This window comes from Anser anser (assembly GCF_964211835.1).
Source record: "Anser anser genome assembly, chromosome: 1".
NCBI lineage: Eukaryota > Metazoa > Chordata > Aves > Anseriformes > Anatidae > Anser > Anser anser.
Genome location: NC_139720.1, coordinates 112,288,864 through 112,312,539, shown reverse-complemented (window position 1 = coordinate 112,312,539; position 23,676 = coordinate 112,288,864). Strand labels below are relative to the sequence as shown.

Below are 23,676 nucleotides of genomic sequence, written 5' to 3'. Positions count from 1 at the left end.
GATTGATTAGGCTCATTATGACAGTGATTTCATTAGCTTAACGACTCATTCAGTTTACACTTGTTTTCCCTTTCTTTACCATACAGTGTTCATATGTACAGTGCACTTCGGTAGAGTCCAAAGCACCATGGAAACTCAGATTTCCTCTTGCTGCACAGCACCCTACTCAAATTAACTCAACTGCCCTTAAATTTCAGGCAGTAATGTTAAGATAATGAGTCTGTCTGTTCTGTATCTTATTCCCTGCAAAACAATCATTCTTACGGGCCATTTTTATACTCTGTCCACGTAGGTCTGAGGATTGCAGGCAGCCAGCCTCACAATTGTTTCAGTGGATGGCTCTAGTGATGGCACCCGTTGGAAAACAAGCATCCAAGCTGCTCAACAACTATCCAGCCATATTCTGAGAGTGAGAAACATTATTCTCCTCAGGCCAAAGAAATGCATAGGCACAGCGATTCTCCACAATGCTATACTTAAAATGCTAACTCAGGAAGGGAAATGCCTGCTGCTAAATGAGGGCACCTCAGTTCCCTATTCATATAGAGGGGACTCAGGTAGCAGACAGGACTGTGATCTATAAGACAGCAACATTGAAAGGAAAGGTCTCCAAAAATTCCTGAAGGCTGTCCTGAATTTTGGGACCCAGTTTGATCTCCTGAGCCCAGTTGTCAGCAGTATCAAGCGCTTCAGCACTAAGAGACTGGCACTGTAGGTACCTCTCAACCCCACAAGGTTTGGACCTGGCTAGCAGGTGACCAGAGAGGAAGACAGATGGGGAGGCAGTTTTGTGGCCTCAAGTGAATGCTCAAGGCTGTCTGTATGCATGGTCTGAGCTTGCACTGAGTCTGTCAGGGCACCAACACAAAGAGTTGGCCTAGTTGATGAACATGAAATCATATTGGGTAGAGGACAATGGTTCAGACATTCACACAAAGAGAGGTCGTCTTGCCCCTAGGTGAATGCTACATCAGGTACCTGGCACTTGAGTAAACTGTAGAGTGGAAGTTAGGCTCTTCTCTTAGGGACTTGACTCTTAGTGAGTTATGACTGAAATTTTGGGGCACTATCAGATTCTAAGCGCCAAAATCAAGCTTTAAGTTGCTGTCTTTGCCTCAGTACTACTTTGGATCTTTGTCTGAGAGCTAGTAACTACTACAATGAATCCTCTGCAGGTAATAGATTGTGTGTGCTGAAGGGCTTTGATGCAGGAAGGAAGTTTTATCTGATCAAATATAGACATACATTTCTAAGTGAGTTGCCTGAGGCTCTATTTACATTCATGGGAGAGAAACTCAGATCTCCTGGGCACAATGTCATCCTACTACAGAATCAAAAAGAAGTCAGATGAATCATTCTGTAAAATGTGCCCTTATTTTTCTCCATTGACTGTAATGAGAGCCCATGTTGACTTGGTCATGTGAACTCTATGCTGAGGGATGTTGAAAATCAAGCAAGATTATTTCTAACCAAAGTGGACCAGAAGTATTTTTCTTTCTTCCTGTTTGTTTGTTTTTCCTTAGACTGATATTTGAATAACCATGAGATTTGCTACCTGTTTGCATGTAGTCATGCATTTAGCATTGCACAGGTATTCAAGATCAACAAACAACAAATGAAGATCATTTAACTCTGACTTTTCTCACTACTGTTTGCATATTTACCTAATCCACAGAACCTCACATATGTATCACAAATAGGTATAGCCTCTACTGGAAAAGTAGCATGGGTCTACTGACAAACAAGAAGATCGGAACCGACAAAATATCTTCACACACATCTATTCTAAGGTCTGCAGCCAATTAATCACCTGATATGTACCCCAGACCACCCCACAAATGCATCATATGCCAGCTTCTAATTTAAGGTTTGGTTTTGGTCATTTCAGGAAACACATATTCAATGGCCAATCTGAAAAAAAAAAAAAAAGGATTGAGTCAAAAAGCAATCCCAGAAAATGCAGTGGGACACTGTCACACAAGGAACGAAACTGCAGCACCAGAGTTGTTCACATTTTAACGAATGTACACACTGGCAGGTTTTCTCTGCTCTTTCACACAGTACCTGTTTGGATATGTTACATTAGGTGGTGCTCTCCCAGGGTAATTCTCATTAAGCCACCGATTTGCAAGTGCCTGCTGGATATTTGGTCTCTTTGCAGGATCTGGCTCTAGCAGGGATCGTAGAAAATTTATGGCCGCTGTGAAGAAATCAAGAAAAAACAAGAGCTATGTCATATGCTTTATGACTTAACACGGTAGTTGAGATGTTATGCTATGTAGCCTGACCCCAGAATATACTAAAAATCAACCTTTTCCTTCTAGTATGCTCAAATGTCCTTGAGAAAAAAGAAAGCCTGATAAGAGATTAGTAACTAAAATAAACGAAGATTTATAGAGTAAGAAGGAGAGGAGAAAAAGAAATTTTTGTTTCAGAGCTTGTTTGAAGTTTCTGAGCACGCTAGTCAAAATTTTTGTTTGAGAACAGGAGACTGGAGTGAGATTAGAGGCAAATCACTCATACTCTGTTTGGAGTAGAAAGAGAGTGACTGGGAGTGAGTGCAGGGGAGGGAAGGGATGCAGAGCTGGGAGGGAGGACATGGAGAATTGGGTTTTCTGCTCCCATTGACATGGGGAGAAATTCTCTTATGATTTCCATCCAAACTACAATCAGTTGCAGGAGATTTTAGTAAAATTAAAAGGGTACAGTAAAATTAATGGACTTTATTCTGTTTTCAAATACCATAGCTTCAACTTTCAATGACATTCCATGACACCTTGGGATTTTCTTATGAAAAGCCTCAAAAGTAATTTTCCAATATTTGTAAGTAAAGTGCTTCTTATATGGTTATGAACAATGAAATCAAGTGATTTGCTAAAAGACTCACAAGAAGTGAATATCTGAGCTGAAAATAAACTCTAAGTTAACTATTTCTGATCTTTACTCCTTAAATTATCAAGGTTAGATTTAGTTTATCAGCTACAAAACAATAAAGAGTTAACTATGTCCTCTATCATTCTCTAAACAAAAGACAAAGAAACCTAATTCTGGGAAAACCAAAACCAGAATGATACAGTCCAGTGAGATGCTGAGTGCACCCTGAACAAAGTCATTGGCAAACAAAAGACACAAGTGATGGTTTCCAGCAGTTTTCTCCAACTCATATGGATGACATCTTAGAGGCTTTTTTCCACCTCATTCTGCAGTAGAGCTGCAGCTTCCCTCCCAGACTCTCCTGAGAGTGCCTCATCTACTTGTTTCCAGACGTTGGAGAGACCTTGCATGGAGACCTTGGGCAGTAGCAGCACAGGACCACCGCTATGCCTTGCCTGCAGCTTGGTAGGGTTTCTGAGGACTGAAAAATTTAACCCCACTTCAAGTCTTTGGATTTAACAACGGTGTTTTAGATTAAATGGAGTCTTGTCTCATGTATAAAAGTTTTGCCAGAGCTGCCTTGCTCATTAGGCATATAAAATGCACTGCTCCTCTCACGGACAGAGCCTCCAGGCAGACAAAGCACCGCTGCCTTTAAGAATAAAATTCTTTTCTTCAAGACTTCTTCATGTTTGCCTGGTTGTCCACCCAAGCATTCTCAGGTCTCCAAGCCCACCCGCAACAAGGGACAGGCTGGATGGGCTGATGTGCCAGAGCAGAGCAGCAGGAGAGGAAGGGAGGGTTTCTCATCAAATAAATCAAGGTTAGACGTGATAGGTGTTGACTCTAGGCAGCTTGGGTAACCTCCGTGTTCACCATCCTGCAACCATCAAACATCAGCCAGAGAAGGCCCTGAGAGGATATCTGTTTCAGTGCAGGCCTAGTGTTGAGAAGTTTATATTTGGAAGAGAGAGAGTTATGATTATGTATTTACCAGTTCAGCTAGGCACGAGCTCATTTTTTTTTCTAAGCTCTGTCTTCACAAATAGCTGATTTATGTGAGGTACTTCACTTTAAATCTTTCCCAACATTTTTGTTATTTTCCTATGACAGCAATATTGTGGAAACAGCAGGAAGAAACTACATCCAAGTTCATAAATCTCCTGGAAGCCGATGTTAGGACTGCTCCCTGCGTACCCTGAAAGCCCGCACGTCAACACGTCTTGGGCGCAGACCCCTGTTATGGGAAACAATCGCCCCATTGTTCTGCCATTTGAGTTCCTCTCTTCCCAGTGCTGCCCTGTTAGGAGCCGCATGCATCCCACGGCTCAGAGCATGCTTCTCAGTGCAAAGCAATCCCTCTACAAACTGACTGCCAACACCCTCAGCCCCCAAATCAGCCAACGGCTCCTTAAAAACCTTAATCTTTTTTTTCCCCTTGTCAAAAGACAAAGTGAATGAGGTCTGTGAAGCAGTACAAAGCACTACAGATTCAGAGCAGGAGAAACTGATTCCAGAGAGGGAAGCCCTCCAGGGAGGTTTCCTCACCAGCCGGTCCCAGGTGATGCAGCAGGGATTTTTAACAGCACCTTCGCTCACCTGAGCTGTTAGATGGTGTGAGGAAGACTGGGTCTTTTTCAGACAGCCATGCAGCTGTAGGACATCTAAATTAATCCCCCAGGAAACAAACATGAAGATAATGAATCGATTTTTGGACCCACGGCATCTGAAGCAGCTTTTCATGCTGAACCAAGTAGCTTCGTGAACAAAGGACACTGTGAATTATCCCTCCAATGCTTCATTATGTGAGGGAATGTGAGGGCCTCATTTACAACGAACTCGAGGACAGCACTAATCTGATTAGCCAGTGACCTGCACTTGATGGAATTTTGTTTCCATGGTGTAACTTTGGGGCAAAGTTTGCTCTTTTGACAAATGACAGACCAGTACCATGAGAAAAAAAAACTCTCCCTTTAAACTTCCTTTAGCGTATTGAGTTCAGTAATGAACAGAAACGCAGAGTGCTTCAGGTATGAACTACAAGACCTCTGCTGCTTTCATTTGCTTTGACATGAACAAAAACAGCTTAGTGTCTTGTTTAGAGAATGCCATGCTTTGAGTGGGCCCTGGCTAAAATCAGGTATACAGGTGCTGCTTACACAACCGGCCAGAGAAAATGAAATAAGGTCATTTCACTTCATAAAGCCATAAGTAAGCTCAGAACTACAGACGTGGGCAGACGATTGCTTGCTGTTCTTAAGAATTTACACAGACCTCGGCTTGACAACACTGCCTGTCTGCTCCTGGCAGTGGTAACATCTAGCTGAGGTGCGGTAACTTCCCAGGACTGACTTGATTGACTGTTTGCAATTAATCTGTACTTCACAGAAGAAATATAAGTCACCAGATGACACACGTATTCCTGGAGTTTAAGTGATCGACTTCTGAATGCTCGTAAAAAGTGACACTTCATTTCTGCTCCAAAAGCATGGGATACGTGGCCACACGTGCAGTGGTTAGTGTCTGATAGGCTTTCAAAAGGGAATCACAAGAAAGTAGCGTGTCAGTCGACGCTACCTTTTAGACTCTCAGCTATGAAAGACATGGGTTTCTGTAACAAAAAAACATCATCCATACAGAAAACTTATCAAGTAAAGGAGCTAAGGGTTTAAAAAACTCCTTTTTTTAGAGAGATTCTTCTAGTTTCCACTGCACTACTCTGTTCCAAAAGGAAGACCATAAACACAGAAGCAGTACATTGAGGAAAAAAAAAGCAATGTGTGCAAGGTGAATACCAACTTCCTTAACAACTGAACTCAGCTCACCTAAAATCAATAATCAGACAGCTGTGTTGTTTAAGCAGCTTAACAAAAAACAGTTTCCTAAGTGGGAAAATCAAACACTAACCCCAAATTTTCCCTGTTGCTACACAGTTGCTTTGGGTGTCCATGGTCACACAAAACTGTAACTAATACAAATAAAATATACTCTTGTTTAGTGATAAGAATAGCTATTTTTACAACAAACCCTGCATTCAGTTGCTGTGAAATTAAATGTTGAAAGAGAATATAATGAACAAGCAAAACAGACTACTGCAAAAAATCTCTTCTGTGGTCTCTGTGTGAATTAACAGAAAAAGAAAACCTGATTTAAGAAAAAGATCCATATACCTAAGGAGTTAACTAATGAAACAATTTGCAGGGCAGAGGAGATTTTCTATCTACTGACCCAAAGCCTAGCTGTGGCAAGAACAAATGTCATCTTAAATCACACTTTGCCATGTTGGTGAATGTGCAAGCCTGTTGACTTAAATCAAGAACTGATGGATACCTTTTTCACAGTGAGTAAAGGTTAAGATGTTTAAATCTGTTCCATTAATTTTCCATCATCTCTGAAAGTTCAAGCTGCTATTGTTCTCACAGGATAAATAAAATATTGTTTTCACTGGAGACCATATTGTTAGTGAGCCACAAATTCTACAAGAACACGACTGTTAGAAAATTTGATCTCCACGATAAAATTGTAGGATGACTGAAACAGTAAAATGAAACCTGTCAAAAGTAATGTTATCTTTTTTTGCTACACAAAGTCTGGTCTTCTACAGGCCTTTCATGGATGATTCAGACTTTAACACAGGAGTTGTCCCTGTGAAGTCAGTGAAACCTCCCACTTAAAGAATGACTCTGGTTGAAATAAAATGATTGGGGAAACAGTACATTGGATCAAAGCGACTGTACAGTCATTTTACAACAGCTATTTTTTGGTAGAAGCCTCACTGTGGGAGGTCCATTTGGTAAAATATTTGGCAAACTTGGCAAATTTTTACTACTATATCCAAGTCCCTGAATTCAAGAGTAACTTTGCAATTGATGAAGGATTTGGCTTCCAGATCAATGCAATATGAAGCAGTCATCTGCTTTATACAGTATAATCCGCTTTTTAATTTACTCAATGGGGCTTTAGAACATGTGCTAGAACATTAAAATAGCAATTTTGTGCAACTGAATCCTACAGGGGAGTCCTCAGAATGGAAATACCAAACACTCTAACTGCATCAAATACATGGCAAGACTTGAAGCATCCCAGCTCACTTGTAAACCTACCACTTTACAGCATGCCAGCAACATGAACTGCTGGCAGAAAATATGTACTTCATACAGATGCTGAGTAAATGAGAAACAATATACACCACTTGATTCACAGATAAACCATGTGAGAAAATCCTTAACTATCTACTTCTTCCACATGCAGGGAAATCTGTCCTTGGAGAACTCATCTTGCGACACAACTTTCAAAGGCTTTTTCTTATACCCCATGGCAATGGTTTGCCATTATTAGTGATCTAAGTGAAAATGTATGATCTTTCAAATTTTTCCTATTTGCAGTCTTTTAAATCTATTGAATGTCCCTTGCAAACTGTCTGCAGATAAGAACAGAAGCTCTCCATGAGCATCAAATTTAGCATACAAAAATAAAACCTAAGTACAAAACATAGTTTGTTCCAAATGCTGACACAGTCTTGCTATAAGCTGAAACATGATTCTGTTGCCTAGTGACATGGCTTTGAAGAAGGAATTAATATTTCTAATATTAATGCAATGACAATTTTGCATTTTCTGAATGCACGAAGGTTATCACAGGCTACTGTCCCAAAATAACTTTCTGAGTGCATGTCATTATTCCATAATGAATGTGAGGTCAATCAAGGTAGCTTATCACTCAACTTTAATCACGATAATGCCCAGAAATGTGTTATTCCAAAATAATGAGTTCATGCATCCATACCCTACACTAAAATCATCCAAACATGCAAAACTGACCAGCTATTTTCTGAAAGCAATTTCACAGATTTTCACAGATTTGTTCCTCTCTCATATTCTGTACAACTTGGCGATTCTCCAGCTTACATAGAAAAGTCAAAACAAAAGGAGTTATACTACACCAACACCCCCAGATCTTTTGGAGAATAAAATGAAAAAGAACATTTTTCATGATTAGCATGCCATGCTGGTAGAATGACTCACAATCCAGAATTCAATGCAATGGTTCCAACCAACTGGATCTGAATAGGTACAAACATACTCCTTTGATTACCTGTAGAGAGCTGGGTGGGAAAAGGGTTCATTTCTTTGTCCACCATTTTCTGGTATAAAGCTCTCAAGCTGAATGGCTCCACAGTAAAAGGTAACGTTCCAGTCAACATCGCATACATGTTTACCCCACTAAAAGAAAACATACAATAAAAGAAACCAAAATGATCAGGAACAAGGAAAAACTTAGTTTGAGGTTTTAGTGACTGTTTTCAGTGCCTAACAGCTACTAAAAAGGATGAAAAATGTTCTCCTTCTGTTGCACACAATGATTTGGGCAAGAGTTTACAGAGGTTTGCTCATGGAGGGTCACACAATGTGTAAGACATAAGCTGGGAGTCACAGAACCGAGTCCAGCTGTTAGGCAAGTTCTCAGCTAAATGCCAATCCACAATTATGTCACTCCTCAGGCTGCATAAATACTTAAAGTGCTTTCAGGGGCCTTATCCCGCTGCTTCCCTGGGTGTGGTATAACTGCTCATGTCAATGGGTACATCGCAAGTCCTGGCTTGATGCCCAAAGGCTTCCACTGGCCTCTGGTGCAGCTCAAAGATCAGGTATGAACAATTACATTTTTTCATAGCAGAAAACTTATTGCTTGTTTTTACCCAGCACAGTCAGTGACAAAAAGTGGGTTGGGTACTCTTGTTCTTCTCTCTCGCAAAACGGCTTTAAATTCAAGTGAGTGGAATCCCTTCCTTTTGGGAATTTGTTTCCCCAGTCTGCTGAATAAACGTATGTGAACAGAAAGAATCTAAACCAGTGTGCTATTATGAACCATTGATCACAGCAAGCATTTGTTCAGCTACGAGGAAGGGTAGGGGTTAACTGTATGTTTCTTTCTTAAATTAAAAAAAAAAAAAAAGAGCAGGATATTATTACTGGAGAAGTTTAAATGGTTTACAGGAATGACTGTGCTCTGTTTGTCTGCATTCCAGTCCCAGTAAGAGTGCCTGCATTCCTCAGGGCTGATAATCTCCCCCTTGATGCGGAGGGATGGCCCACTGCTGGAGTGAGAAGTGAAGTAGCCATGTGATGGTTTAGGTGCAGGTCTCCTTGGAACACAGACTGCAGATCAGGCTTCTGTGGGGGAAGTTTTAAAGAGTATTAAGGTGTCACAGGGTGCTGACCAGATCAACCTGAGAGATGAAGTTGACTCAGGTCCTAGTCTCATATATAAACTATGGCCAAACTTTCTTAGCAGTAGTAGCACTTATACAGCACTTTATGTTTTCAGAGTATTCCAAATACTTAAACTAGGGAACCACTAAAATCTATTACTTTATTTAAATTGATTTGTATTTTACTATCCCCTGTTCACTGGTGAGGGAAAATATTCAGATCCTAACACAAAAGCTAAAACTCAGCTAATCTCACCTAATTCGTCTCCGGGAGAGACAATAACTGACACCATGGCCATGGCCAACAGGAGAGCAGTGGGAGTTACACAGTCTAAAAAAAGTACTGCAGATAAATTCACTGACTCCAGAACACATTTATAGCTTTCCCCATCTCTGGCACAGGTGATTTTTGCCTGTTCTTTTGCCTGAATGCTGCTAAGTGCTCAGGCTCACAAAATTTCTGCCCATGTCTTCTTCCCTTTTAACTACTATGCTTTCAAAGGGATGACCTGACTAGATTTCACATTTCCTGCTAGATGTGACTGTGGATAATGCATGGAGACCGTGTAAAAGTTTGAAGATCCTTTGGGGAAAACAAAAAAAAATGTTCCTCTTGTGCAAGAGCCATGTTTTCTACTATGTCTCAAAGTCATTGATGAAGCTGTACTTTACTGCAACCTTGCCATGTTATGTGTTCTACCAATCTATATACAGCTCTATTTTAAATCAAAATATCTGCATAACTTAGTTCACAGAGTCATGCTAATTAAACAGATTTTCTTGCTTTTTTCTCATTTGAGTAACGGGTAATGATGACAAGTAACAACAATTATAAACTAGACAAGTAACTCACATGGACCAAACGTCTATTTTGGGCCCGTATTTTTTCCTTGCCAGAAGTTCAGGGGCTGCATATGCTGGGCTCCCACACTGGGTGCTGAATGGATCAGAATAACCCAAGATGCCTGCACAGTTGCTCAGTCCAAAGTCTGTGAAGCATAGAGACACAGTTATGAAAGAGATAGATACAGTAAAAAAGCACTAAAACAGCACGGAAAAAAGCATTTTTTTTTTTTCAAAAGCTAAGCAACGAACTGTCTAAGAAAAAATCATCACATGAAAAATTTTTACAATTTGTGCTAAATAAAAAGAGATTTCAAGAAGCAATAAAAAACATCTTAGAACACACATGATCATCAGTTTCACAGACAAAGCAATTATGTTTCACTGGGAACTGGATGGCAGCGACTGGAGCTGAGTTTGTCTCATGCCCTCACTCCGTGATGGGCACGGGGCAGAAAGCAGCCTCGGGTTGTCATGGGTTCCGTACTGCTGCTAAGAGGCCAAGTGTTGCTCCTTCAAATTTTTCCTTTAAATCTTTTAAAGGAGCCATCAGATTTAAGGCAGGGAGGTTGCTTTCTGGGACTGTTGTGGTGATTTGCAAACACATGGGGTTGCAGAGTCGGCGTTTCAGCTCTGAAGCAACACAAGGGAGATTTTGGAGCAAGAAGGGGAATGTGTTGATTTGGCTCTCCCTCCCCCTCTTCTGTCTTGAATTATTGTATTTCTGGCCCCTGGGTGTATCTGATGTTCTCTGCTGGCAGTAATAGCAAGGGACTGGCAAAGGCTGGCATCATGAACTGATCAGGAACAAGACGCAGTCTCCCCGCACCAGAGGAGGCTGCAGTTTCACAAGTGCTCTCAGCCAACCCAAGCCCAGGCTGGCGCCAAGAAGGGAGCTCTCCCAACCTCCTTCGTCTGCTCCAGCGCTGGTATGGCTGCAGGGTGAGCTGTTTTTAAGAAAGGATCTTAAAAATTAAACCACTCAGCAAGGAAAGAAATTCACAGAGAGCGGCTGTGGAATGGGCTTGCAGCTCGCTCACACCAGCAGCAGAAGAGGCTGGGGGCAATGTGCAGTCAGGGGTGTGCAAGCCCGCCCTGTCTAGTGGTAGCCCACACTTGGCTTGGTAGAGAGCAATTATGAAACTACAGCCTTGGAGATGACAAGGGAAGGTGAGGAGAGGTTGCAGAGGGTCTTGAGAGAAGGCAGCAACTTGACATGATAAAGGGGAAGAAGTGAGGCAAACTGGCAAGGAAGAGGAGGATGCAGGCAAAGCTGACAGGCTGGGAAGTCTGCCTTTGCAGCAGGGAATCATATCCAGGAGCAGAGGATCTAGAGGGGTCACAATCAAAGATGTTCACATTTATTAATAGCTTCCTATTGATGACAGCTTTAACAAAAATATTGTTATTAAGAATACTGACATCTGTTTGTCTCCTTTTTCATTCATCCTCTCTTCTTAAAAATTCCCCAAATGTAGGTGTGTTTAAAATGAAAATTGTCTTATACATAAACAAGGCAGTGTGGAGAAGCAGACCACTGAATCCTGTTCCTAGAGACTCATGTCTTTTATCCACGTGTCTCATAAAACAGCCTTCTGTGTGTGCTACCCACCTGCCCGGCTGGGCTAAAAGCATTACGTCTTGGAGGCCAAATATAACAGGCTACTGCTAAGCCCATGCCGCCCTCCACCCAGTCACTGGTTAGGGCCTCTGTCCCTTATCTGCCTACGTATTTTCATGAGACTTGAAGTAACGGCCTGTCCTTTAGGATTCACCCTATGCCAAATGTGGCTAAAATTAGACAAGAGTCCCTCAAGATATTAAAAGCACACTGCTGGGGTGTTCACATAAGTCTTGTTCCCTTATGAAACTGGGCTAAAAATGAATAATGTTTACTAAAAAAAAAAAAAAAGTACAAAAATGACTATGTGGGTTGGAGTGTCCAAACGACTGCAGAGTGCTTGCTGCTTGCCTGGCTGACTCTCTGGGAGGGAGGCAAGCACAGCACCACCACATTTAAACAGCCAAAGAGGCTCAAAGGGGTTTGTTGGAGAGCACTGTAAAAACTGTAGGGAGGATCAAGGCAATTTCCTTGCCTCTGATGGAAAACAATTGTCTCTGGACACTGCTTAATCATCTCTGCTAGATATGTATTATCCCTGGGGCTTATACAAATACTTCTGAGGATCCATTTACTTAATTAATTTATTTATTAGCTATGGCCTGAGATGGGTTATGTCAGCTGTAAAATACTTTATAAAACTAGAAATAATACCTCTGCAGGGTATTACTCATGGTCTTTACCCTACTGTGACATACCACCTCAAAATTACTTGACTGTAACATAATGCTTCACACTCAAAATACATAATGGCTATATTCTGACCTGGTATAAACCAGCATCTGTTTATCATTATCAACGGAGGTATCCTCTAGTGAAAGTTTTCACTATCTTATTTATTTAAACTATAAACATCTCATTGACTTTTTCTCAGCCCATTCATTACAACCAGACTGGTATACTTTTTTTTTTTTTGCTAGTTCCTGTTGAAATTAAAAATGCGTGCAAATGCATGCATAGTGGGGACGGGGATTTTATTGCAAAAGAAATGGGAATATTGTTATGAATACTTTGGCAGCACATCGTGATCACAGGGTCATTTGTAGTAAGGATGCATTTTTATCATGGTAAGAATGGTATTACCACCAGCATTGATAATTTTACTGCCATTCCTGTCTCTTTCTTGGGCTTTTTTTCAATAAGCCTAGCTAATTACAGAATTCAGATCAAAGGCCACACTTGGTTTTCCAGAGTAAATATTATGACATGGGAGCTCCACCACCCCCACTCTTCATACTATCGAAGTATCGCATTGCACTACTACTTTTCAACGCCTCCAGAAAATCAACATTAAGCTATGGATACATGGCTATCTCTGAAGCTGTGACAGTTGGAATATGGAAAAAGGTATTTAACAGCACAAGCCTTAGAATAAAGTGAGAGATCGTGAACAAGGTTGACCTTTGTCTATGGCAGTAGAGCTCCACAGACCTCAGTAGAGCTACTTATAGGCAGGGTCCTTTTGGTGCCGTAGGTCCCTGAGCAGAGTGCCGAGGACTTTGCATGGTCTGTGAGTGGCCTTTTGTGGCACCTTTATCAGTCACCTACCGCCATGGGATGGTAGATAAAGAGAAGTGAATCACTTCCGGCGTTGCTAATCCTGATGTTCCTCAATTTGAGACTTACCAAGCAGCTAGCAGCAAGTCCACTTAACACAGCAAATGGAATTTTTCTAATAATACTATCTAAGCACGTATTCTAAACCATCTTATCACGTAGCTAAAAAGAGTAACAAAAAGCAAGGTGTCACTAAGCAGCTGTGTGAAGAAAGGGATTCAGGGGATTCAGTTCTCACTGAAATGCATGAGCAATCAGGGACCGTCAATGTCACTTTACGCTATATTTTTCGTCTTCCATTCACCTCTTCTTTTTTCTTTGTGTTTTTATTTTATTTTTTTCCTATTTTTTTATATTACACAGCTATTACAAGAGCAACATTTTCACTAGATACTAGAGTGTTCGCTGCTGCACAAGACATAGAGACTAAGCTCCTACTGCAAAGCAGTTAACGTCATCTGGTTTTGTAGCTCAAAGTCTCTTCTTGAAAGCATGACAAGCAGCACATAATTCCTCTAAACATACTCTTCTCTAGTGAAGAACCTTCCTGGGCAGCACTACATGACAACACAATTGATTCATCACATTTCTAGAAAGACAGACTACATAAAATATTTTACTAAATGCGGAATAAGATGAGTGAGGGAACAGGCATGGAGGAGGAAAAGAAGTAAATTATCAGGTCTATTCCAGCAGACACAGACATGTGCTGGAACATTTCCCTTGCATGAGTTGTGCAGAAGCAGGACACGGGACGCCAGCTTGTGTGAAACATGGGAAAACAAATCCTAACTGTTTGGGGTTGTTTAATAAAATAGTGGCTTCTCTGGAAAATTAGATCAGAGGTTTTCCTTTGGGAATGGGAGGAGATGAAACAATTGACTTAAGCTGACTGTTGATAAAACACAAGTGTTTGAGCAAACTGTGACTTTAAAACTGTTTTTACTTACAGTGAAATTATTACTAATAAAGCAACCTTTATTTTTTTATAACATACCCTGTTGGACGGTGCAATTTAATTGCTTTGCTTTAAAATACATACTGTGTACAATCTGCCTTGTTTAAAACATCAGGCTGCAGACCTCAGGACAATTTATCTCAGCTAGCTAGGCTATGGAAGATCTGTCTCTCTCTCTCTGTACGTCCCACACCACCCACTGTGAGGAGACCTTTCCATGCAACTGAAGCAACAAAACTGCAGGAACAGCTCTGAAGTTATTTTTTGGCATGTAAGTTTTAATTGTACACATATCATCTGATTAGATCTGGTTTTGGATGTCAAGTTCACATACTGTTGTGTAATCAAACACCCAATAACAGGAAAGTTATAGAAATTTTTAAAATCTATCAGATGTTCATATAGCACTGTTGCAAACCATCTGGTCTCACTTATCTGCTAAATCAAGATAATGGGTGGTATCCATCATTACTGATGAATGATTCATGGTAACATATCAGTATCCTTTGACCCGTAACTGAGGTAATGCAGCATTCTCTTTTGCTTTTATTTTCCCAGAGACATTTGATTCACTGCAGAGTAACGACTAGAAGTCATGGTAGCTCTTCTAGAGGCCAAATTCCCTGAGTAATTTTTGAGTATTTCAGATTTCATTAACCATGCTCTTCTTGTTTGTTTTGAGATGTATGTGCTTTATACATTACAGAGACTGTCCGTTTGACCTGAATGTTAAGTGTTTTTCATCACTTTTCAGGTGATGAAACTTTTCGAAGAAAGGAAGTCAGTCAAGTGTTTTAAGTCTGCAGCCACAGACACTGCTGTTGGCAAGAGTGTAGGCATAGAAATAAATATAATTTTTTTTTTTTTTTTTTTAGTCAGGGGCATATTTTCTTTTCAGTGCAGACATTAACATTAAGGGCAATTACACAACGGCAGTGAGAGACTATACCCACAAATGATTAATCTAAAACATCCGCATAACTTGAATGAATTGAGCACTGCATACAACTGACACCCGGATACAATCAAGTCTCTATTGTCGATCTTTTTTGTATTTTTAATGGCCCTCTAAAACAATTTCTTATCGGGTTCTGGAAGCAAACTTAACAAATATAAATAAAGGACCAAATTTTGCTAGATGTTAAAAATGCATGCAACTCCCACCAACTTCAGCGGAAACATATGCATATGGGGGCAGAATCCAACTCAGTAAATGCAAAATTATAAAGATAATAAAATAAGTTACTTCTGTGGTGTCAGTTCTCTAATTCTTTACAAAGTACCTGATTTAAATAGGAAAGCCGCTGGTTAGAAGATGAAGGAATATGCCCATACCCAGTTAAAGCTGAATTATTTGGAACATTTTTTCACAAGATGCTGTCAGGAACAGCTTGATTGCTATCTATACTCTCCCAGCTCCTCTCTGCAGCAACATTAGCAGTTGTCACATGGAGGATTATGAAGTCTTAAAATTCTCTTTATAAAACTACCAATTTTAATTACTGGAATTGCCGAACTAGTTTCATACCAATAAGCTTGATATTGTTGTCTTCATCTAGCAACAGATTTTCTATCTTCAAGTCTCTGAAAGAAACAAAATATTCTGAGTGAGCCTCCAAAATAATGAAGCAACTTCCCATCACTCTCATCAGTTCATTTACAAGATTCATATATATAATAACGGGTATTATGAAAGCAGTGCACACAGTTCCACATTCAAAGCAGAAAGCCCCATGTGCTGTCTCCTCTCCGTAATTACCAGTACTTTCACATACAGGTTCACACCAACTCTTCATGCACAGAATGAATTTACAAACATTTGTCAGTAAATCCTGTAATTAATCAGATTCTTTGAATTTCTCGTGTACTTATAAGCCTGCAGAAACCTTGTACATGGGAAACATTTCAAATATGTTTTTGAATTGGAGGTCATTTTCTCATTACTCCTCATAACCAAAGTCTCTTCATTGGCTGTAGCTGGAGAATAAACTGCAGAGATTTGAGGAGCCAAATGTCTCTTCTCTGATATTGTCTACAATTCTGGGGACCAGAATCAGCCTCCCCATGGGGATGAGACATCCAAACACTTTACAGAGGTGGTCAACAGTAGAATGCTAGTATAAGGATGAAATATAGCACAAGGAAGAAATTTTTCACAGTGAGGGTGGTGAGGCCCTGGCACAGGCTGCCCAGAGAAGCTGTGAATGCCCCATCCCTGGAGGTGTTCAAGGCCAGGCTGGATGGGGGTTTGAGCAACCTGGTCTGGTGGGAGGTGTCCTGCCCACAGCAGGGGGGGTTTGGAACTGGATGGTCTAGATGAATTAGATGGCCCCTTCCAACCCAAACCATTCCACGATTCTAAGATTCTCACATGCTAGAGCTGAAAACTGAGGCTGAGGGATTGAAATGGTTTGCCCAGTGCCATCCAGTATGCTAGTAAGAAAGCTGAGAGAAGTCCTCACACAGGTTTTCTGAGTGCCACTTCAGTGCTTTCTCCACCATGCTACTCTGCTTGACCTCCCCAGAACCACTTCACAGACTAGGGTCCGGAACAATGTTGGGGGGACTGAGCATAAAATGAAAGCAGCCGTCTTCTACAAGACTACCAATCAGTCTGCTGACATGCATTTGTTAGCACTTAGTTCACTTTACATGTGCTCTTTCATCATTTAACAATGTGGCTGTGAATTTCTAAACCATGTTCTACATAAGAAAAATATCCCAAAGATTATTCTCCCTAAAAATAAAACAATGAATAAATAAATAAATAAATGCTTTAAGTACAGTATAAGCATTAAGTATAACATGAAAAATCATTTAGGTTGCTACACAACTTGCCCATGACTTCTAGGAATTACTTGTGTCTTTCTTACAAGAATTTTTCCACAATCCAGACATAAAATATTTCTATTAGCATGCCAGGATATCAATAGCTCAGACTGCCAGTGGTGTTTCTCTCAGTACACTTCGGAAAAAAAATGGATAATAAAGCCATCAGCTATAATTATGGGAAGTTAGTGACATCCATGTTATTTTGCCTTTGTAAGGAAACGGGAGTAATGAAGAATGCCTCTGTTGCAGATGAAGATATACGCTTAATAAAATAAGACAAGTAAACCAACCAAACCAAACAAAGCACTTTCACAGGAAAGGATCTGGGAAACAAAAATAACTGTGACCAACTCCAAGCCTTTTTTTTTAAATGTTCCTCTCCCCTCATTTTATGTCCATGCTATCTTTCAAATAAATCCAAGAAAGAAGAATATTTTCATGTAGGATGACACTCACTTCACCCGTACAATCACAAGGACCTTCTCCCTATCGAACAGATGTTTCCATACCCTAGTTAGCACTTCTTGCAGATTGTCCTTGCTTCATGCATGAAAAGAAAGAGGGGAAATGATACATAAGCCTATCGAAGAAGAATATTTTGCAAATCTCTGCTATTCGGTGGCATTCCTCTCTTTGCAGGAAACTCCATGCATTGCAACGCGCTACAAACCCACCTCTCTGCCTCCTCCAAAGGGAGCTTCTGCCGTATGGTAACCACCACGGCTGAGAAATTGCTTGGTACAAGAGTGACGTGCCTTGCCAGATGGATCCAGATCAACCCACTTCCACTTCCCCCCACTGCCAAAAAAGGGCTTATTTCTTCACGTGTCACGCCTTTATTGCTTGCAGATGGAGATTTTTCCACAGACAGGGTGATTAGCCTCTAGAAAGATATCGGGGCCAGGTACTTAACAAGAGAGAGTGCCAAAAAACAGTATGGAAAAGAAAAAAGACTTGAAAAACCAACAGAACCAAGTGGGACTTCGAGTCGCACACTGACACACTCGGTACAACCTCTCAAAGCAAGAAGCAATGCAATTTGGAAGTTCTGAGTACACTAAACATTAGCTAAAAAGAGGTAAACTTTTAAAACTAGAGGAAAGAAAATAGAAAGATGAAAGCTGTAAGTTGAGGCGAAAAGACATGCAGGCAATTAGAATAACAAATGAGTGACAGAAGAACTAAAAATAAACACAGGATATTTAAAAGGATTCACAGTTAAAAAATAAAACTAAGGATAAATATTACAGGGAATCTTAAAGCTATCAGAGGAAAAAAAAATTAAATATAGCTTCAGTATAGAGTGCAATCAGACCTGGTTAATTAAAGCCATTCACCCATATGTCTATTCTCAGCAGACTTGCCAGTAAGCGGTAGCTGATCTAATAGTTCATATGTACCACATTTTTGTCAGTCCACGTCAACATGAAAGCCCTTTTTTTTGGTGTGACGCTGGGAAATAGGATAACATATTTTCACTCTTTGGTACAACCTAACAAGAAGATTCCATGTGAACCTGTCTCAGAAACACAAAGCAAAAGCTTTTACAAAACCAGACCAAGAAAAGCCAGACTAGACCATAGCTGGAGAACCACTGCTACAGAGACATGGACTCTCCAGAGGGCTCAAGGCAGGACCACCTTGCAGCCTAATCCTGCTGGGATGGCCACCAGCAGTGCTCATGGATGGCTGGTACCAACATACGGCAGGAACCTGGCACCCATGGCCAGGGCAGCAGGAGTGCAAACACAGCCTGCTCGTCAGACAGGATAGAGGGCTTATTCTGTGAATAGTTTAAGTGACTTTAACAATACGCCAAATCACCCGCTATTTCTTTTTGACAAAAAGTGTGGTTGTACAATCTGGTTTTATGTCTGTCTTAAGATCATCCTGTAGAGACAGCACTCATTTCCCTCAAGTTCCTAAATGTTTTATTATGTCAATTCAATCTGGTTCCAACATAAGTGTTTTTGTTTGGTTTTAATTATTATTACTATATTATTATTATCATTATTTACAGACAGGCTTATCTCAGTTGCTACTTTGTTTGAATGCTTCCATTAATTCATTGCAATGGAAAAAAAAAGCACCATTACATTGAAAAGTTAGGGAACACTGAATTTCATGCACAACATTATAAACGGGTTGACAAACAAACAAAAGCAAACATCCCACCATACGTATTCTGGTGAGATTCCATTTTGCACATTTTTTAATGGCAGTATACTGCAAGGCAGAATGTGAGTTGCTTGCTATGACACACATAATGCTTCAAGTCCTTCTTGGAAGTCAACGGGAAGACCCAGAGCAATTAAACGTTAGGCATATATGCAGGTCCCTGTAGACCCAGAGGTTCCTGTAATTTTGCAAGTGGCTTGCACTTTTCAACAGGACACAGCTGCTTTCTGACTGGGAGGGCCATGCAGCTGTACACGTACCACAGCATGTGGAACTGAGGTGGGGAGAAGACATGCAGTTGCTGGAGACCTTCAGTTCAGAGTGGGACGTGCTTCATAGAATGGCTTATTTAGGTTTGGAGTTTGTTCTTCTATTGATGGAGCTGATTTTTCCCTGGCTTTGCTCAGAGCTTCACAGACCACTTTGGAAATCCCTACTCAAGCCAGTGACTACACTGAGCAACACGAGCCTGCTTCACTTAGCAAACTACCTTAGGCTTGTGCCATCAAAAATCACATCTCAACTACCAACCCACAAGCTCACTTTGTAGGCCCATGAAAGAGCTGGGAAGGGTGCAGGGTTTTGGGTTCATCATCATGTTAACACACAATTCAAAGGCACTGCTTTGCTATCAAAGTGTTGTTTACTGAGCCTGATTCTTCTATCAGCCAGAAAGTCACTGAATTCAATGTGGTTGACTCTGTAAAAGCGGAATTCGTTCCATTGTCTTTACTAAAATAATGTTTAGTTTGTTTACAGCACAGCAGTCCAAGAGAGAATGCCCAAAGGTAATTTTGAAATCTGACATAAAATAGAAAGACAAACCAGCTTTGCACTTCAAAAAGAGACTTTGTTCTGTGGTGCAGGATCTGTCATAAATACTGCATCAGCAGCCAGATTACTGGCACTTAAAATTAATGGGATGGAAGTTACCAAAGCCAACACACATCAAATTAGCGGGTACCAAAGGAGGACTCCCGTAGCACCCTAAGCAACTTTATCATCATACCACCTTACTCTTCTTGGTGTGCTAGGGAAAGAGCAGAAGGGTATTATGGAAAAATATACAAACTCCACTCAAAACCTCAAGTATTTTCTTATGTCTCTCAAACTCCTGATCTGCTTTTAATTACAAAATGGCAGTGGAAGGTATGAATATACTGCCACGAAGACTGAAAAAGGGGGAACACAGAAAGCTACCTTTGCTACCAATACATTATTAAATTCTTTTCTTTGACATCCTGACAGTAATTGCACTGAATGGGATTGAATTTTGTTAAAATTACTTTAAAAGGGTTGTTGAGAATTTCCTGTGGGATGCAGTTGCAAGCACCAAGGCTTTCACTTCGTTTTCTCTGTTGTCCTTATGCTCCCAAGGGGCTTATTGTTCATCCTGCCTTTTGACAGCATGAAGGCCTGTGTAAACACCCTCTGAAAAGAGAAAGCTTCACCAGATACTGCCATTTGGGTTTGTTTTCTTCTGTCAGAGGGAAAGATAAATATTCCTACCTGATTCACAGTCGAGCTTGTTGCAAGTGTATTTTTAGCAACCAACCAGCTCTTCTGATAAAAGCAATGAAACACAAGTGATTACATGGAATTATATTTAGAATAGCGGCATTTCTTTCTCCAGAAAGCGGCCACTGAAACCTGGACACTCCTCATCAAAGATACCATTCCTACCCTGGGGTACTTGCAGCTTTCATACATCATAGGAGAAGAAATATTTATAATTTAAAATATGGTCAAACTCAAATTATTTTTTTAATGTCTCTAATTAGAGTCAGGTTTCTTGAAAATTTTTTGACTGCTTGCACGTCACACTGCTTCCTAAAAGAGGCATTTCTTTTGAGTTCTGAGTCCCAGCACTCGTCCAAAGATCAGAGTGCTTTTCTGCCGTGCCAAGTCTTGGTTGTAAATCATGAAGCTGGCTGAGTAATATTCATCAAATAATGTAACCAAATTTCATGCAACTTCTTTCTGGCTTTTTTTCCACCCAGAATTATAAAAGGGGGCAAGTCATCTAGATTATTCCCTGAATAATGTGGACCAAAATGCCGGTGACTTTTGTAATCAAAGGTTCAGTGAATACTTTTCAATGCTCTGCCTGATTCAGGGTGAATGATGAAAGCATTTTGAGAGAGGCAAACAGCAGACCGCTTCCTGGCCTACAATGCCGTGTTTTGTTTCACACACAGTGAATGTGAACACCCACAGATCACCACCTCAATGAAAGCTCTGTTATTTTTACCTGTTTTAAAAATAACAACAATAACAACAACAGAACACTGTCATTTCATCCAGGGTGAGCATGAATCAGACTTCTGCACTATTTTTTCCCCTCTTCAGTTAAGTAGTCTGTTTTTAGAACTGCCACGGTCAAATGCCCAAGAAGCTGAAGGACAATTCCTGCAGTGACTACTAGTCCTTGTCCCTCTCTTGCACATGGAGGGACGGCAGAAGAAATCTGGATTGGGCTGCCCGTGTTTTTCTTGTGTCTCTGTGCTGCTCTACATACCTTGTTAATATAGTAAGTCAAGATGCTAACAGTTAAGCCAGAGAAAATATTTTATCGGTATAACCAGAATCAGACCTGCTAGTTATCCAGACGTATAATGATGGTTTGGATCCTCTGACCAGCAAGGAAATCAAAGCCAGTCCTGCCAGCCCCCCATAAGCACACTGGACACCATGCCATTAAGCAGAGGGCAGATTTCTCCGTGAGAGGTACCTCTGCTGCTGCTGAACTCAGTGCTGCTACTAGAAGCTCAACATCCTCATCTGTTCCTGACAGGTTTTTCTCTGCCCTTCTCAGAAACTTTGACCTTTTTCTTCCCCTGCACCTCGTCTCCCTACATACAGGATATGAATTGATCCTTTAGAGCAATAAATAGACTTCTTCCTTTTCCATGCCCCAAACTGTAGGGTTAATAATTTAAAGAGATCAGCAGTTCAGCTGCTGATAGAGAACCTGCAGACAAGACCTGGCTGCTGCTCAAATATTTATAGTGCAGTGGTACCAGAAGCTTAGCTCGAGATAAGACCTCAGTGCACCCGAGGTTATAGGTGCACATAGCACCTACCCCTAAAGGACCGCAGGGAACAAGCAGAGAGACCTTGAGACCAAAAAAAGCAGCTTTCCAGGCGTGTGGAGCTGGGCCTAGCAGCGTAGGCTGGCTGTATTAAGTCCCAGATCTGCAGAAGTATGCAGGTGCCTCGCTCCTGCTACCCGAGAGGGTGGGGCCTACATGACTTGCTCAGCGCCACGTGGCAAACCTGTGGGAGTTCAGACTTGACTCCCGTCATCCCGAATTTAGAAAGTGTAGTCTCCTTCTTAGACAACTTCCTATAAATACACCTAGGAACAGAATAAGAGACATACTGGGTACCAAAGGTACATCAGCCCACCATCCTCCTGTCTCCATAGCAGCCAAGAGCACATAAGTGGAGAAGGAAATAGGGGCAGGCAATCATGTGTGGTATCTCCACCTGTGCGTTCCCAGCCTCTGCCAGGTGCTGCTCATGGGCTTCAGGCAGAGGTACAGTAAGGCTATTCCTTACTCCGAAACCCTTAGCAGACCTCTATTTGATTAACTTGTCCTGTTTCCCCTTGAGCCCAGGTAAACATCTTGCTTATGCACTGATTAAAATAAAGTCCTAAAGAAAGAAACGCATCACAGAGCAGTACAGCAGCTCTGGATTTCTCCTGAGAAGACACTGCAAGATGAGTGGAACAGCTGCATACTCTGGATTGTACTTTCCTTTCTCCAATCTTGCGAGGTCCTGTTGGGGCAATGCAATAGTGGAAAGAGCAGAGAAGCACAAGCAAGGGACTTCTGTGAACCCATTCAGGCTTCATCCTTGACAGACTTTGGGCAAATCAGTTCATCTCCCTATACTGCTGTATTTCCACCAGCAAAACAGCAGACATGACCTCCTCAAAGACACGGTGAAACCATACATTAGTTAATGTTGGCACTGAGCTTCAAAGAAGCAAAATAGTACTAATGTAGTACAGGCCTATGTTGATGTAGTACAGGCCTATGGTTAAGGACACGGAGTTGGTGCAGCTCCTGTGCACTCTTTCTGAAGTTAAACAGTTAGATAAGTGCTTTGTAGAGATACCTTTATTGTCTAAAATATGAACAACTAAACAATATCTTAAAGATTAGCCGAAAAGCTGGCTGGAATACACTTCCAAAAGGAAGTCACCTTGTTATATAAATACATGCATACACACCACTTTGAGGCTCTGAGGTAAATTTGTTCCAGAGAGGGTTTTAAACATTACCTGTGGACTACTCCTGCCCGATGAAGATGTTCTACTGCCAGAATAAGCTGCCTGATGTATTTGCGTGCTTCATGCTCTTCAAGTCTTTTTTTCTCATAGATCTTGTGCATCAGGTTGCCACCAGGGCACAGCTCCATGACAAGGTAGTAGCTGTTCTCAGTTTCCAGTATGTCCAACAGCTGGGCTATATTTGGGTGGCGGATCATCTGCTGGATCTGCCCTTCCCGTCGCAGATTCTTGGTGACATAAGTGTCCTTTTTGGCTCTTTTCTTGTCAATTACTTTCACTGCCACCTAGTGAAAAACAGAGGA

General features: G+C 41.0%; 1 protein-coding gene across 2 annotated transcripts in view; it reads right to left on the bottom strand.

The window, feature by feature from the left end:
• The window catches only part of HUNK (hormonally up-regulated Neu-associated kinase), a 56,504-nt gene that overhangs the window by 13,446 nt on the left and 19,382 nt on the right, over positions 1–23,676 (bottom strand). For both annotated transcript variants that reach the window (XM_083841720.1, XM_083841721.1), the window contains exons 2-6: positions 23,366–23,658; positions 15,593–15,648; positions 9,939–10,074; positions 7,969–8,096; positions 2,065–2,200 (exon numbers count right to left, since the gene is read on the bottom strand). In XM_083841720.1, coding sequence (XP_083697846.1) covers positions 2,065–2,200; positions 7,969–8,096; positions 9,939–10,074; positions 15,593–15,648; positions 23,366–23,658 — 749 coding nt within the window. The remainder of the gene's footprint in view (positions 1–2,064; positions 2,201–7,968; positions 8,097–9,938; positions 10,075–15,592; positions 15,649–23,365; positions 23,659–23,676) is intronic.